This window comes from Agelaius phoeniceus, chromosome 2 (assembly GCF_051311805.1).
Source record: "Agelaius phoeniceus isolate bAgePho1 chromosome 2, bAgePho1.hap1, whole genome shotgun sequence".
Classification (NCBI taxonomy): domain Eukaryota; kingdom Metazoa; phylum Chordata; class Aves; order Passeriformes; family Icteridae; genus Agelaius; species Agelaius phoeniceus.
The window spans coordinates 3,231,192-3,248,180 of NC_135266.1; the positions used below are offsets into that span (position 1 = coordinate 3,231,192).

At 44.2% G+C, this 16,989-nt stretch overlaps 1 protein-coding gene across 2 annotated transcripts in view; it reads right to left on the reverse strand.

Annotated features, from left to right (window-relative positions):
• Window positions 1-8,775: 8,775 nt before the first annotated feature.
• Window positions 8,776-16,989, reverse strand: part of ERG (ETS transcription factor ERG) — a 64,496-nt gene continuing 56,282 nt past the window's right edge. For both annotated transcript variants that reach the window (XM_077193216.1, XM_054654822.2), the window contains 4 exons: window positions 16,750-16,818; window positions 16,358-16,414; window positions 14,717-14,764; window positions 8,776-11,350 (listed from right to left, as the gene is read on the reverse strand). In XM_077193216.1, the coding sequence (XP_077049331.1) occupies window positions 10,830-11,350; window positions 14,717-14,764; window positions 16,358-16,414; window positions 16,750-16,818 (695 nt within the window). In that variant the 3' untranslated portion in view covers window positions 8,776-10,829. The remainder of the gene's footprint in view (window positions 11,351-14,716; window positions 14,765-16,357; window positions 16,415-16,749; window positions 16,819-16,989) is intronic.

Genomic DNA, 16,989 nt, shown 5'->3' on the forward strand with positions numbered 1-16,989 from the left:
GGAGGAAAGGCTGGCACAGCTGGGATTGTTCACCTGCACAGGAGAAGCTTTGGGCTGAGCTCAGGGTGGCCTTGCAGGGCCTGCAGGAGCCCCAGGAAAGCTGGAGAGAGACAATTTCCAGGGCATGCAGGGACAGCACACAGGGAATGGCTGCCAGTGCCAGAGGGCAGGGCTGGATGGGATCTTGGCAATGAGGAATTGTTCCCTGGCAGGGTGGGCAGGGGCTGGGATGGAATTCCACCCCTGGATCCCTGGAAGTGCCCAAGGCCAGGTTGGACACTGGGGCTGGAGCAGCCTGGGACAGTGGGAGGTGTCCCTGCCATGACAGGGGGTTGGAACAAGATGAATTTTAGGGTCCCTTCCAACCCAAACCATTCCATGGTTCTATTCTGAGTAAAGCCCACCAGACATTTTTGAGAAATAGGTGACTGAGTGACAAACCAAACACCTCAGCTTTTGTCTAAAGTAGAGAAATAGAAACCCAGCAGTGACTGGGAGCACCAGCTCAAGAGCTGTTCCAGTAGTGACAGTGGAACATCAAAAATATTCAAGCAGTGACTGGTTTCCCACCTCAAAGCCTGATGTACTAAAACCTTCCTCTTGGATCTGCACTGAGTAGGAGAAGGAGAAAATATAGGATTTGGCACAGAGCAGGAGACACACACACAGAGTATGAATGAAACTTTCCTTTTTTTTGGTGTACAATTAAAGTAACAAGAGTGAACAAAGCCATTTGCAGAGTGCTAAGCCAGCACTTTGTACAGTTCATGACAAAACAAGAGAGATGTATGGCCTGATGCTTTTATACAGTCTGCAGTGACTGATTATATACTCCCCATTTAGCATTGCAATACATTTAATTGTTGAGGTGAGTGGTTAAAGAAATGAAAAATGAATAAAGAAATGCCAGTTAGCTCATTTTGCACAGCTCTCGTCAGCGACTGGAGCTGGATATTACATTCCCAGTGCAAATCACCAGCATTGGCAGGGCTATTTTACAGCTGTTCCCTCTGCAGCCTGCATTGTAATGAAGTCGTGACATGAAATGTTTGTGGAAATTGTAATGAAATGTTAGCTGAAAATATATTAAAGTGGTGAGTGTAGAAAGAGAAATGAAGTACAACATTTACCCACTCCAACATCTCCTCTCTGGGCTGCTGCTTCAGCCCAGATGTGCTGACCTGCCTCCTCCTACCCAACTGCACACCACAGCTGCTCTGCAGCCCATCCTTTGAGCTAAACCTGACCTTATTTTATTTTTAAGCTTCCTTTTTCTTCCCCTGTGTCTCGGTTTGGAAAGCCAGGTGTCTGCTAAGGAAGGCAGGAGCCTCCCCTGAAATGGAGAATGTAAACTCTCTTCACCCCTCTGAATTGCTATAAATTTTAAATTAAGGGGCTCTCAGGCAAAAAATATGGGAGCAGGAAATAACAGTTCTTTAATCAGGAAGAAAATAAAAAGATAAAATAAACAATGCAGTAAACTAAAACAACAATGTCACTGCATGGCTGATAAGAACTACAGCATCCCACTGGAATTGTGGCTCAGCCCTCCTGCAGTGTCAGGGCTGGTTCTGCTGGAGCAGGGATCCTGGAGAAAGGTGCAGTCTCTGCCTCTGAAGATGCAGTGGAAGAGGCAGCTGCTGTTCCTCTGGGAATGCAGTGCAGAAGCTGTGCTGGTGTTCCAGAATCTCCAGATTATATCCAGGCAGGAATGCTTGGCTCCTCCCTCTGGGCTCACAGCTCCCAACGGGATGCTGTAGTTCTTATCAGCCATGCAGGGACATTCCATGGCTGTTATCAGCAGATGTCCCCTGGAGGGAGGAGTGATTGTGGAAGAGATAAGGCAAACTGCCCACTTGACAAAAGACAGCTGCCATGCAGATGGCAATGGAATCCATCTTGCCTTGCAGTCTGGAACACCCTGAACCTCTCAGTTCCCTCGGGCTCACAGTCATTGTTCCTTCCACTTTCATCTCTCTTTCTGCAAACCTCTCGACATCCAGTTGCTGTTTCCTTCCCCACATCCCTCAGATCCATCTCACTGTCTATGGTTAGACAGGAAAATGAGCTGTTTGGGTTTGCCTTGCCATTGGAGCCTCCCTGGCAACCCCTGTCCTATGGAATTCCCCTTTTTCCACGGGTGAGGGAATTTGAGCTAAGCCAACCCCTTTGGTTGCTGCCCTCATGTTCTCAGCCCGTGTTTTGATGCCCTGGTGTCATGGTTTGACACTGGCACAATGCCAGTGCCCCCATGAAGATACCTTCTCCCTGGTTTCTGCTGTGAGATGTGACCAGGAATAAGCAAAGCAGGCTCCTACTTAGGGAAAAAAGAAAACAAAACTTTATTAACTACACTACAACTACAAAGAAAAAGGAACACACATACACAGGGAAAATGAAAACTTCACAAATGCATCTCCTCCTCCCCCCACCAAATTTCCAGCTCAATACATTTGTTCCTCAAATCACCAACTCTCAGTCCTGCACCACCCTTCAAACAATCAATCCTCAGTTCCTCAAGAGGAGAGGAGTCCTTCTTGTGCCATGGGCTTCCCCTGGAAACACAGCTGAAGCCTCGTGTGTTTCCGTGTCACTCGTGGCACCGCCCGGAGAACATCTGCCGTCGTGACTTCTTCCTTTTCATGTCCAGTGCTCTCACCACTGAACACGGACCAGAACTGCTTCTAGGGTTGTCTTTTAAGGATGCTCTGTCCCGATCCAAAAAAGGCACAGTCTCTCCTTTGGGACACCTGTCCCCACAATCTCTCCTTTGGGACACCTGTCCCCCCCATATTTTTTTCACCCCCTGGGGCCGAGGGGCATCAACACTGAACCCTCTTGGCTCTGAGGCCATTGCCTCCCCCTAGAATGCAGTCTCTGTATCACAAGGAACATGGGTCTGTCCATGGCTATACAAAAAGAGTCCAGCAAAAGCTACTCCATCATCTCTTCCCACTAGGATTCTTCTCTATTCTTCTACTATCTCTCGCTTGCCCAGACCTCTCTCACACTGGCCCATTTTCTTCCCCATCTTCCACTCTATCTTCTAGGAAAGGTCAATGTTCTGTAAAGTTCTCATTTTCCAAAAAGGGGTTAAAAGCTCCTACAAGTGGCCGGCTGAACCCCCCCTTCTTCTCCGTCCCAGCCGTGCTGCCGGCACAGGCCCATGTTTATCAAGCTTCAAGGTCACAGTCTCAGGCAGCGGCTCTTTCTCTCTCTCTCTCTCTGTGTCTCTCAGGGGGGGCACCTGATGGCTCCCGGTGTCTCTCTCTCTCTTTCTCTCTTCCACCCTTCCACCCCGGGGCTCAGGCCTACCTCTCTCGGCCACATGGCTTTCCCCTCCCCCTGCCCAGCCAGCAGCTGGGCCGGGGGAGAGACCCGAACTCTTTCCCGCCGGAAACCCAAGAGGGCCCTCCCAGGGGAGAGCTCTGCTTTTAACCCCGTGTTCTCAGAGGCGTGTCCATGTCTCAATGGCCAGGTTAAATGCCAATATTAAAGTCTGAATATCCATTGGCCAAAAACACAGCATCCCAAAAAACACATTTCCTGTCAAACCACCACACCTGGTGTCACTGTCATATTTTCTGGAAAAATCCCTTCGCCAGGATTTCTCGCCTGGGAAGCTGAGAAGCCTCAGAGAAAAAGGAAAACAATAATTATCTGATTTGCTTCTCCTGTGTTTTGCTGCTTTGGAATGTGGTTGGACATTGTTTATCCAACAGATGATTGTTTCATTTGTTCCATGTGAATTGTTTTTACTCATTGGCCAATTATGGCCCAGCTGTGCCGAGGCTCTGGAGAGAGTCACGAGTTTTTCATTATTATCTTTTTAGCCTTCTGTCTATATCCTTTCTCTATTCTTTAGTATAGCTTAGTATAGTATTCTTTAATATAATATAGATAATAAAATAATAAATTAGCCTTCTGAGAACATGAAGTAAGATTCATCATTTTCCTCCCTTCGTCGGCAGTTCCTGAAAATACCACACTCTGGTTATTTCCCTGCTTGCTGACAGCTCTGAGCTGACCTCATCTCACCACCATCAAATCGGGTCCAACAGCACCAAGTAACCCCTGCAAGGATGTCTTAAACTCCACTTCCATCCCCTTCCATAAATTGTTAATAAGGGTGTCAGTATCACAGCATTTTGCTGCTCCTCTGACAGCACTTCAGAACTCTTTTTCTTCTTCTTTACATCTCCATTTTTGCCTCTTTCTTCTATTTTTCCTTCCTCTTCCCATGCCCTGCTGATAAAAACTCTTTAATTTCTCTGCATCCTTGGCTGTGTGTCCCCTCCCCTGTCACCTCCTGCAACAGCCAAGGTAATTTGCACACCTGTTTTGAGACCCAAAACCTCCTCCAAAGGCTGTGTGCCACTTGCTGTAGTCCTAATTTTCTGTCTTTTCCTAGGAAATCTGTGGTGGGAGGTTTACAGCTTGCTTGCAGCCATGCAAAGGCACCTGGAATTTTTCCATATTTGTAACCAGCAGCCATTCAGACACTCCAGCCCCTTGGGGAGCCAGGCTATGAGCTGTGCCTCTGTGCCAGGATATGAGCCCATCACAATGTCCAAAGACCTTGCACATATTTCCTGGATTTATCCTCAGCGTATGCTGGAAGAAATAAAAAAAAAAAAAAGAAAATTCCATCCCTCCCCCAAACTCTTTGAAGAAAGAGTGGAAAATGTTCAGCCTAGTCTTGGTAGAAAATACAGAATTTTCCAGCATTTATTAGCCTTGTGTATTTAAAGATAGGAGCACTTCAAAGCAACATCTGTTAGTCATGATCTGTATTTACCCTCTCCAGCACAATGGGATCCGACTCATGGCTGGGTCATCATTCCCATCCCAGAAAACTGAAATGTGGGGATGTACCAGACAAGTTTCTGGGAACTAGACAGCATGAGGACATTTTTCAACCATAAAACAATGGATATTTTGATTTTCTCCATTTTTTCACCTTGTATTTTGAGTACACTAATGCACACATGCTCCTCCCCAGCCCACAGGGGAAAAGGGACATTATTTCTAAAACTGACCATTTCAGTGTCAGTGTGGTTGCAGAAATACTGGAGAACTTCACAAGGCCTCCAGCTCTTCTCCATGGAGGTGAAGAAAAAATGGTTTTTGAAATCCTCTCTCATCCCTGGCAGTCCTGGGCTTGTGTGTCAGGTGGCCAAGGGATCTACAAGGCTGTTTTGTGACACGAATTGGGAATTTTGCAAAAATATATTTATGAATTGAGTAAAAGGTATGCCTAAAACTTAAAACCTGCCTTTCACATCCTCTTAGAACTCCTTGCAAGCCTACAAGTGTCATGGGAAATATTTAATCCAAGTTCTTGGGCCTGTTTTAGAAGCCTATATCCTATTTGGTATCTGGATATGGAATTTTGGGACACAGTTTTGGGGTGATGGTTTCTTCCAACCTTGATGAATCTGCAATCCTGTGATTCTCTGCAGAGCAGATTTTAAGTTTTCTGTGGAGAAAAATGACAGCTTCAGCAGGAAGAAAACTGGAAATGAAGAGGCACTTTTTTGGGGCAGGATGAGCTGGTGGAACCAGTGCAGCAATTTCACTCCAAGAGTTTGGAAAAAGCTTCCCAGTGGTCTGCTGGTGGAGACACCTGAGGAAAGGAGGTTTTTCATCTCATGAGAAGGGAACTCCAAAGAAAGAACATGGAATTCCATCTTTCAGATGCTCACCTTTCATCCAGGTGGGACTAAAGGTGCATCAGCTGCTTTATGGGAAGAACAGACCCCAGTGGGATGGAGGTGCAGTCAAAAAACTCCCAGATGGGAATGGTTTAGACAGGAGGAGACATCAGGCCTGGAAATATGAAGGGAAGACGGGGGAAAAAAGACAAAAAACCAAAAAAAAAAAAAAAAAAAAAAAAAAAGAAAAAGGGCACATTAACAATTGTCAGAGAAGAAGAGGGATAGGTTTGTGAAGTGGAATATGTCAAAGCTTGGCAAACACCCAGTCAAAGGGAGCGTGATAACAAACCACAAATATTTGGAAAGCTGTAAACACTGAGGCAGGCAAAGAACTCTGGAGGGTGAGGAATTGCAAAATACAGAAATGGCAGAAAAAAAAAAACCCACAAAACTACCCACCTCCTTTTGACAATGAGATGTGTTGGGCTCTGTGTAACGGGAATGGGTAGAAATACCCTGGAATTGAGACCATTTCAAAGGAGAAGGTTAAGGAAGCATCAGTAAATGTACAGTAGAAAATAGTTTTGTTATATTGAGTTTTGTTATAATAATATCATAGTAATAGTTTTGTTATAATAGTTTTGTTATAATGTTGTAATGGATGGATTTGGTTTCCCAAGCAGAATTCCTCACTGCTTCTAGGACTGGGCACAGAAAATTATTCTGCCCCTTAGGTTTTTATAAAATATATATGGACCAATATTCTGGCATGCAAAGCCAACATTTTCTGAGCCTGGTTTTGAGAAGACCTCAATCCAGTGATTTAAAAGGACATCTCATCAATTCCTGGCCCAAGAACTCTGGGTGTTTTGTTAGTTTTCTTGAAAATATGTGCCCTTTTAAAAAGATGCTGGGGAGGGAGCTGACAAGAAAGATGGAGAGGGACTTTTTACAAGAGCCTGGAGTGCCAGGACAAGAAGAATGGCTTCAAACTGACAGAAAGGAGGATTAAATGGGATATTAGGAAGAAATTCTTCCCTGTGAGGGTGGGGAGGCCCTGGCCTAAGGTGCCCCTGGATCCCTGGAAGTGTCCAAGTCCAGGTTGGACACTGGGGCTTGGAGCAACCTGGGATAGTTGAAGGTGTCCCTGTTGGAACCTTTATCTCCCTTCCAACACAAACCACTCTGTGATACCATAAAATTAAATTTTGAAATAATTTTCTGCATTCCAGTTGGCCCAAATATCCTCATAAACCATCTCAAAATATTCTCATTAACCTTTCCTCAGGCAGGGCTCATGCAGGGTCATGCTTTGATGTCCTTGCAGCTGCCAGGGCCTCCAAGGAGAGATCACAGCACCCAGGGGACAGCAGCAGAGCCAGGCAGGATCTGCTGTGAAGATATCCAAGTGTTCCCACCACTGCCCACAGAGGGAATGAAGGATTTGTGTTGCATCAGGAGGTAAAATTCAGGAATTAACCAGACCTTTTGGATGGATGAGGTGCCCTTCTGACTGACCAGCAATTTAGATCATCAGAGACTATTTTCCTAATGTGACCAGAACTTGAGAAGACGGCACAGAAAAAGATAATGAGATGACTAATCATATGACATAGGTAAAGCGGTTTCTTCTACCTTTCATGCACATGCAATGAAAAATTTATTTGAAAATTATATTTTAGCTGGGGCAAGAAATAGTCTGAAGCAGAAAATTTTGCAGAAGGAAAGTGTGAATCCCTGATGATCCGTGGGCAGTTCAAAAGGCTTGTGGAATTTGGGGTACCAAGTGCAGACTCTGGAATCTGGGTAAACTTTGCAGCTTGGCTGACAACTGACTCTGAAAGACACTTAATAGTTATTAGTAAGTTATTAATATCAGTTTCTGCAAATCAGGGCTGTGCTGTCCAGGTGCTAAATGGCAAAGAGAAGATCCAGCCAAGGTTTTGGGGTCTGTCTGAGCCTCACTCAACATCTCTCATGGTGTGGACATGGTGGACACTCATCCCTTGCCATGGCCACAGGGAGAGCCTGCAAATAACCCCAAGGCAGCAGTAGCAGGGTCTCTCGATCCTTCACTCCCCTCTTGCCAAATCTGTGTGTTCCAAGGCTCCTGGAAGGCAGGGAGCAGGTCCTGAAGGAAGGTGTAGCTCTGCAATGGGTCACCAGTGACCTTCCCACGATGGCCAGCTCGAGGATTTTGCTCTTGACATGAGGAGGCTCCATCTGCTCTGGCTCCATCCCTGTCCCAGGATCTGGATCCCAATGCCAGGATGCTGTTCCCATTGCACAGGACAGCAGCCAGGCACCACAATCTGAAAATCCTGCAGGCAGCCCCGGGAGCACTGGGGATGCTTTGGAGGCCTCCAGGCATGTCCATCTAAACAAAGAGCTTCTTTAAATCTGGATTTTTAGTGTTTAATTAAAAGCTGGTTCAAAAACACACTTACCATTTTGGGTTGGAAGTACACATGAAGCAGAAAGTGAGGATCTGTGGATTTATTTCCATTGAAAGGCAAATTATTACCTTTATAGTCACACGTAGGTGTGCCTGCCATAACTCCATAACTTTCTAAAATAACAACTGACCTTTTCCAACAGTTAATATTTTTCTTTTTTTTTTTTTTAGAAATGCACACTTAGAGGAGTCCATATTCTTATTTCCCTGCTCAGGTCTCACACATTGGTAACACAATCCTGTGCTTATAAACTGCCACCAAGACACTCCTAACAAAAAGCCCGGTGAGTTGGCTCCCATTGCTCCCCAAAAAATGGATATGCAGAACATTATAAAACCTGAAACCACACCCATTTTGTCTGGGAAAAAGGACACAAAAGAACAGCAAAAAGGAGGGATACAGGGGGCTGAGCTGTCTGGGATTCCTGCAGCAAACACTGTGGAGAGACATTCATAAATGTCAGGGATGATTTTCCAGACCAGTTCCTCAGATGGTGTTGGGAAAGAATGGATTTATGCCAGTAGGCACCAGATGCAGTTTTGGGGCCCAGGGTACAGAGTGGGAAGCCTCTAAAGCTAGAAGAGAAAAATTAAAAACCCTGCCCTTTGTAAACAGCCAGGATGGGCTGCAGTGACAAATGAACAAGGCTGCCGTACACTCCATTCTAAAGTGGGGAATAATGGAAATTACTCATTATTCACTTTATTTACTAATAATGATACAGAATGTATTAAGGGCAAGGGGGCAAAGCAATTCAACACATGATTCAGGAGGAAGATACATCTCAGCTGAGATTTTGCAGCATAACTTCATGACAACAAAAGATAACTTCTGAGCATAAATACTCTTCCTTAGAGGCCTCCCTTAGGCTTCATTTCCAGCCTTGGGCATGGAGCTGTCGCTGAATTAATTGGGAATGGTTGCAATCTCTGGGCCAGGGAAGCTCAGCACAGGGATGGCAAGGCACTGTTGAAGAAGGGCTGGAAGTGTTTCAGCAGATCTGTCTGGAAAAGAAGATGCACAGCACCTGTGCACTTTAAACTCAGGCTGTTTGCTCCTTCATTTTCACAGCCCAAAAATCCTGGCCTATTTTAACCTGGTGAGTAGCAGATCTGGCATGGGTGTCACACACAAAAAATGCAAACACAAATGCAAACCACAGTGTCAATCTGAAATTGCCATGCTAGGCCAAGCTTATTTTATTACATACATTCTGCAATCTAAGGACTAATATGTTCATAATGTAAACATTAAGCATACAGAGTTAAAGTTCAAGGCCACGATAGTTTGGTTTTTTTTTGGATTGTCCCTTTTTTTTTGTTTGTTTGTTTGTTTTTTGTGTGTGTGTGTCTTTGGTTGGCCGAGATCAACTCGTAGTGTATAAATGCATAAGTTATATAATAATTATATAAAAAGGAAAAAAAAAAATAACATTGAACTTGTATACTTCATTCTGACAAACGCACAGCGTTCGCGACTCGGTAAGAAAAACTGGCGCCCGCCTAACAAAAATACTCAGGTGATTTCTGATTCTGGCAGTCAGGGGTTGTCTCTTGCTCTAACCAATAGAAAACAAACTCCCTTAGTAATGATGAGGTTCCAACTGGTAACTTTTAAATATCAGACACAATTCCAGTTTTGCTTTTGGTTTTTTTTTCCCTAAAAAAAAAAAAAAAAAAAAAAAAGAAAGAGATGCATATTCTGATTTCTCACTCCTCCTTCTGCTTTTTCCCTTTTCCCACTTTTTATTACTACTGAATCAAGTCTGTTCCTCCTGAAATACTGGGAATGGTATAATACTGAGCAATATGTTTCACAAGTCCAAACAAGTGTTTCTTCATAGTCCCAACACTACAAAGTTTTCAGTCTTTTCAGTCTCTACTGGTCAAGAAGTTTCTTTCCTCCCCTTCTCAACACCTTCATCCTCCTCCTTCTCCTTCCTGCTTCCTCTGCCAGGTGCAGGCCTCTGATCTACAATCATACACTTGCCCTCCAGCACATTCTCATTTCCCACGTTTGGCTCAGGGTTCCTGTAAAACTGTCAAGGAATCTGAAAGTTTGGGTTTTCTTCACAGTTTGAGTAGCTGATTCACTCTGATGAATGGATCTCCTTTGACTTTAACCACAACACTGCTGCTCTATTCCAAATCAGCTTCCACACTAACCAGTCTCTTCTGCTGATATGTTTCTATTTTTTAAATACAGATAGGCTTTTTTTTTCCTTTTTTTTTTTCCCTTTTCCCTCTCTTTTGTAATGATCCATATACTGTATGTTAGGTCACTATAGACTTATCCTTATATTGCTGTAGTATAGTCCCAGTTTTGCACTAGCATGATATCAAACTTTACACACAAGCTTATCAACTTTTTAAGACCACCAGCTTCCGTAGGTTTTCCTTATCATTCCATGCTTCTACCTACAATAGTCTTTTGTTGTTTGGTCCACAGAGTCGATGCCCATATACATTACATTTTAGTATCTTAATACTTCTTGGATATTTCCTTTAAATCCCTACTACAAAAAAGTCTTTTTGACATCTATTTTTAACGTGGTTTTGGGCTTGCTTTTTTTTTTTCCCAGCCAAACCTTCACTTGTCTCTTTAGGCACTTTTAATTCGAGTACTCCAACAGAGTTCATTGCGACTCCTCAGGGACCGAACCCCAGTGAGAAGCTCCTTTGCTTTGCCTGGTGTTTATCTCCCCCTCTACCCCATTTTAGTAGTAGGTGCCAAGATGAGAAGGCATATGAGCAGCTGGCAGCCTGGTGTTGGGGTAGATCCCTCCAGTCGGCGAATTCCAGTAGGGATTGGGGGCAGCAAAAAAGCTGGAGGACGTCACGGGCAAGGCGGGGGGGTGGGGAGCCACAAAGTTCATCTTCTGCGGGTGCGCGTGGTACGAGCTCATGTAGGGCAGCTCCGAGGGGTACTTGTACATGGACGACTCCGGCGGGTGAGGCTGCAGGGCCTGGGCGATGCCGTGGAAGTCGAATTTGTAGGCGTAGCGCTTGCCGTGCACCTTGGTCATGATGTTCTTGTCGTAGTAGTAGCGCAGGGCGCGGCTGAGCTTGTCATAGTTCATGTTGGGCTTGCTCTTGCGCTCGCCCCAGCGCCGCGCCACCTCGTCGGGGTCCGTCATCTTGAACTCGCCGTTGGTGCCCTCCCAGGTGATGCAGTTGGAGTTGGAGCTGTCCGACAGCAGCTCCAGCAGGAACTGCCACAGCTGGATCTGCCCGCTGCCTGCGGGGAGGAACAGAGCGGGAACGTCAGTAACGTCAAGGGATCGCTTGCGCGGGCTTGCCCCGATTTGTGGAAACAAACACAACTTTGCAGCTTTTGTGAAAGTTGTAAAGCTGGTATGTTTATTGCAGTGCTGGACACGTGTAGGAATTGTTCTTCTGTGTACCTCTGGGAACTCTAGATCTCTTTTTATCTTTTTCATAAATATATATGCATGCAATTTCACAATAGGTGCATACACCTTTCATTCCACTGATTTTGCATGACACTTGTTACTAATTCTTTTTTATCAGAAAGGACTCTTGGGTCAGGTTTCTACTTTGCTTCATCCCCAAGGACCCCATTAGGAAATGTTGGGATGTTGGCTCCTAATTCTTTTTATTAGCCGGTCCCCACATAGGAATGTGACAGAACTACAGACAAAACTCTCCTTTGTCCCCTCAAAAAAGAAAGAAGCCCAGAAGTTTCTCTCCTTGATTAGGTGAAAAGACACCTCATAGGCCTGGGAGACTTCACCTCAAACTTAAGGATAGCCAATTGGACAGGAGCCAAAAAGTCCAGAGCAATTTACTAGAAAAAGAAGAGAACAAAGAAACTAATCGCTTTTCTGAGGTGTTTTACCAGGAGCAAAAACCTCTTGCACCTGGCTTGGTTTTTCTCTGTTTGCTATTTTGCCTTTTATTAAACCTTTTTGTTTCCAACTCTGCAACAGAAGCTATCCTGCTGATTTTATGTCTCCAAAGGTAGCTGAGCTATCTTGGATGAGTAATAGACCTCCAAGAGCTTATGAGACCTGGCTCAAGGAGGCAGCTATTGCTGTCCCCCTTCTCCCAGGACTGCCTCACAAAACCCTAAAGAGCAGGGATAATTGTAATGTGTCGTGTTTTCCCTCATGTGAGTGGCAGAATGCCATTCCATGGAGGTTTAATTGTTACCTAATGTCATTCAGCGCAGACAATTGATGGGGAAATAATACAGGGCTCATTTAGGAAACTAATCTCCAAAGTTCAGCACAAACAGCTTTCACTTGCGTAACACTCGGCTTGTTCTCACAGCATTATGTTGCAACTAAATGTTCCCTGCTATGGAATGAGCCCACACAAAATGGAGAAGTTTAGAGCAAGCTGGGCCCGTGCCAAACCATATCATCCCTTTGCAGCATTTGGGGAAATGCACAACGGAAACTTATTAGCTTGCTGTTACACTGCATACAAGCAGAGGGCAAAACAACTGCAAGAACAGTGAAAAGGTCCATAAAATACATCCTTGTCATCATTCTGCTTCAAATGAGTTAAAATGATTATTTTACGCTAAGACATAAAATGTTGCTGTCGTATTTTTCTCACTCTCTGCCAATTCCACCGCAAAAAGAAAACAGTCTGCTGTGAACTTTGCAAAAGTGAGGTAGGGCAACAAAATTTGTCCATTTTAGACAAGTGAAAGTACATTTCAAAGGGCCTTGCCACTGACAGTCGTGTTAGAAGCTTAGCATTTCTTAACAAAGCAACACTGAAATGATGCAAAATGCAGCTGAAGCAGCTTGCGATGCAATCTGTTTCACAAGCACGGTGTCAGCAGAATTTGCCAACCAGCCTGGATGTGCTAACTCTGAACTATGTCTCTGACCAGGAATAGGTTGGGTTTCTCTCTTTTTTTCTTATCCAAACCAGCTATGTGGGTATAATAAACAAGGTTTTCTTTAGAAAGCTTATAGTAGCAATTACAATATCGAGCTAGAGCAGCATCTGAAACCCATTAGCAGTTTATACTTCAGTGCAACTGAAACCCATATTCATTTAAATTGTATTTATCCAAACTGGCCTTAATGAATTTCTTCTGTTCCATTAACATGCATTAAATAAACAAACAAACAAAAGAATCCATGGTATGAGCAAGGCATGCAAGTTTTAATACACAGAACATAACAAGAGGATTAGGCTTTGAAAATCAATAAACAGTTCAGCACTGGACAAAACACAAATTTTTGAATAAGCAATCCAACATATGTTCTAACATAAACACTTGCCTTCCAAATGTAATGTATAGTCCTATGAAAATAAATGGTTGCTGTCAATTTCCTTTTAATGAGAGAGTAATTCCACCAATTTATAAACACACAAAACATGTTAAAGCACAGGAATGATGGCGTGGAGGAATTCCATACCCAAATGTTAAAAAAGCATCCCAATCCAGATCGTGTTAATGTCATTCACAGTAATGAAATCAACCAAATGGACACTTGATAAAATTTGGCAAGCCATGATTTATGACCAAATTAAAGAGATGTAGGCCCCCACTTCCAGTCAAGACCAGTGTTGCCTGGAAACCTCCACCACCTCAGGCCATTTGGAAAATCCTACTCTTAACACTTATTTAATTACTTTCCTCTGCCACACAAAACTGTTTAGAGAGTCAGCTAATCTCGAACTGCGCTCGATGTCACTTGGGAGAAAGCGAAAGGAAACTGATCAGCATTTTGGCAATTTCAGGCCTTGAAAAGCCATGAGACTGTTGTAAAAAGAGCCACTGTCACTGGAAGCTGAGGAGATCTGTGTGGAACAAGGAACGTTGTGCCCTGGGACTGTCCAGGCAAGGGACAGAAGTGGAACACACAGTGCCAGTCCATTGTGGTGGGCTGTGCTGTTGATCATGGTGCTGTACAGCCACAGCGTGTCCTGCAGACTTGGAGCAGTGAAATCTGCACAATTCCCGAGCAGAGCTACTAAATCACCCAGAGGATCCCTTGTCTTTAGCAAAAACATGATAATCCAAGGTTGCACTCAATGATCCTTGAAGTGTTTTCCAACCTGAGTGATTCTGTGAGTCTGTGGTTGTGTTCTAAGCTACACATCCCTATCCACAATGCACCCCGTTGCCTTCTAGAGGTGGGAGAACATTTTTGAAGTGTTTAACCCAGTTATTACCTGCAAATAGATTATACTTTTCTTTTTCCTATACATTTCAACCCAAAATTTTGTATTCCTCAAGGCCAGTATGATATTGTGTTGTGGATTAACAGAATCTGGGACACAGCTGATGAAGAGTGGTTAAGAGATTTGTACCCTTCTGGAGGGGTAACTCGAGACCAGATGGGGTCTCTTACACCCCTTAACCAAATCCTGATGTTCAGGAAACTGAAGTGAACTCCAGCTTCAAAGGTTGGACTCTTTGGAGGTCCTTTCCAACCTTATTGATTCTAAATTCCTCAGTCCCACCCTTGTGTAATTCAGAAATTCTGCAACACACTGGGGTATCATCAGCTCCCCCTGAGGAGTGGGAAAATCAGGGACATCCCCTTCCAGGTCTGGTCTTACAGCTGAAGTGAAAGAGAGGAAAGCCTCCTAAATCAGCAAAATCCCTTCTCACCTGGATTTGCAAGTCGGCTGCTGGTCGGTCCAAGAATCTGATATGGATCTACAAAATTGTGAAAGAAAGATTTAAAATCATGCAACAGCATTGTCAAATATTTCAGGTACCATTTGTGAACCTTGTAAGGGGCGGTGTGCACTGCCTGGTGGGACAGCAGGTCCAACACCTGAGCAATTTTCTCCCTCTGCATTGCAATATTTGCATGTTTTCCTTTCAAACTCGGTGTCCAAGGACAGACATTTGCTTTTTGCACTGTAATAATGTGCAGATGCATATATTCAGAATGTAAGCTCTGCTATGAAGCACTCTGGTGGTGGAATCCCCATCTCTGGAGGTGTCCAAGGAAGGCCTGGATATGGCACTCAGTGCTCTGGGCTGGGAACAAGGTGGGAATGGGGCACAGCTTGCACTCAATGACCTTGAAGGTCTTTTCCAACCTCAGTGATTCTGAGATTCTCTTTTATCACTGGATTCCAGTGAAGGATACCATGGATTAACCCTGCAACTGGTGTTTTCAGAAGAGCCTCTGTCAGCCTTACAATGCCTGTAGCATCTCAGTATTTCCCTCTAGGAATTCCCTCTGGAAATGAAAACTTATTTTGGCCTGAAGTCCAAGAGGGAAAAAAAGGAGGGATGTGACAGCAGGACCAAAGCCAAAGTGAGGGGCTGCAAGCACTGAGTGACCCTGTGGCTTTTACAGCCAAGAAGACAATCAGCTTACATTCCTTACACACTTTAATAATCTGTGCAGCTCACACACAGCTATTAAAAGGTCCTCAGGACTTACATAAATCATTGGTATATTTCTAGGAAGATTCTCATGGTTGGAAGGCCAGATTAGATAAAACACTGTTTGGGCAAAATTCAGTGTAATGCTTCCCAGGCAGTCTGTGCATGAGTTAATGAGACCTAGTCATGCACAGTCTTGTTTAGCTCTAACAAAAACCAGAATAATGATTTAAAATCCATGTGATAAAACCTGGCTCAGAGTCTTCTGAGCTAAGAATATCCTCTAAATCTCTTTTATTTCCTCCTTCTAACCTTTTGCTGTTAACAAAAGCCATGACTGACTCAGGACCTTTGGAGTGCTCTCCAGATACCTGTCCAAAATACAGCTGAATTTGCAATAAGGGATTAGGTCCCACCCCATGGATTTGCTGCTCTGAAAACACAAAAGGCACCCATTTTGCTAAACCACTACTCCACAAACCCATAAGCTTCTGCTTTCTCCTCAGTTTTCCAGCCAGACTGAGAATCCCTCTAATATTCCTGTTGTGTTTCAGGAGCCAAAATTCAGATGGGTTTCTGTAGGCTGTAATCCACTCCCCTTTTTTTTTTTTTTTGGCTCATGCACATTTTCCAGCTGCTGGCATCTCAACCACTGGGGTCTTTTGACATCTCCACCTTCCACCCTTGTACCCAAACTGTAGATGGATTTTTTTTAAGAGCATTTTTATTCTGGGAGGTTGTCTTTAAACATTACACTCATCCCAAATCCAGCTGCAGAGCAAACCCCATTCACATCTGGGGTTTTGGTGGTCTCCAGCTGGAGTGGTCTGAACCAGATTGTGCAGTTTGGGTGCCCTTCTCATCACACTCCACAAACCCAGGCAGAATTTCAAACCAAGTGACACCCACCTAACTGAGGACGCTGGTCTTCTGTTTTGGGAACTGTTGAGGAGGATGGCTGAGTAGCTGAAAATGGAAAAAAAAAATCCCATATAGTTATTTTTCCAGTTAGGCAGTTGCTCACCAAACCTTTGAGAGGTCCCCAGGCCTGGAGCTCCTGCTGTCCTCTGTTCCAGGATGGACACAACAGGACTGAAAGCTCAGAAAAAGCTTTTTGAGGCTCTGTGGTGATGGACTTGATGAAGTTTGAGTTTAAGGAAGGATGTGGCTGCCCAGTGATACCTCCCAGCATTGCCTATACAATTGGCTTTCCAAAAAAGCACAGATAAAACCCCTCCAGAGCTCCAGTAATTCCCTTTGGAGTCTAATCCATGTTTCCCCAGCTGTGCAGATGCTTTTACCTTTTGACTGGGGGCTGGGGTGGCTGTGACTCGTCCATGCTGATCTCCTGGCTTGCTCATAAGGCAAATCTGTGAAAGAAAAAGACATTTATTCATGCAGATATGGCCTAAAGTGCTTATGTCCAAAAAGGGCACATTTGAGGGGAGTCAGGATTTGGAAAATTACTGTAACAGGCAAGGAATTCTTTGTGAAAACCTTTATAATCTTCATTGTCTCTAAAAACAACAATAAAAACAACA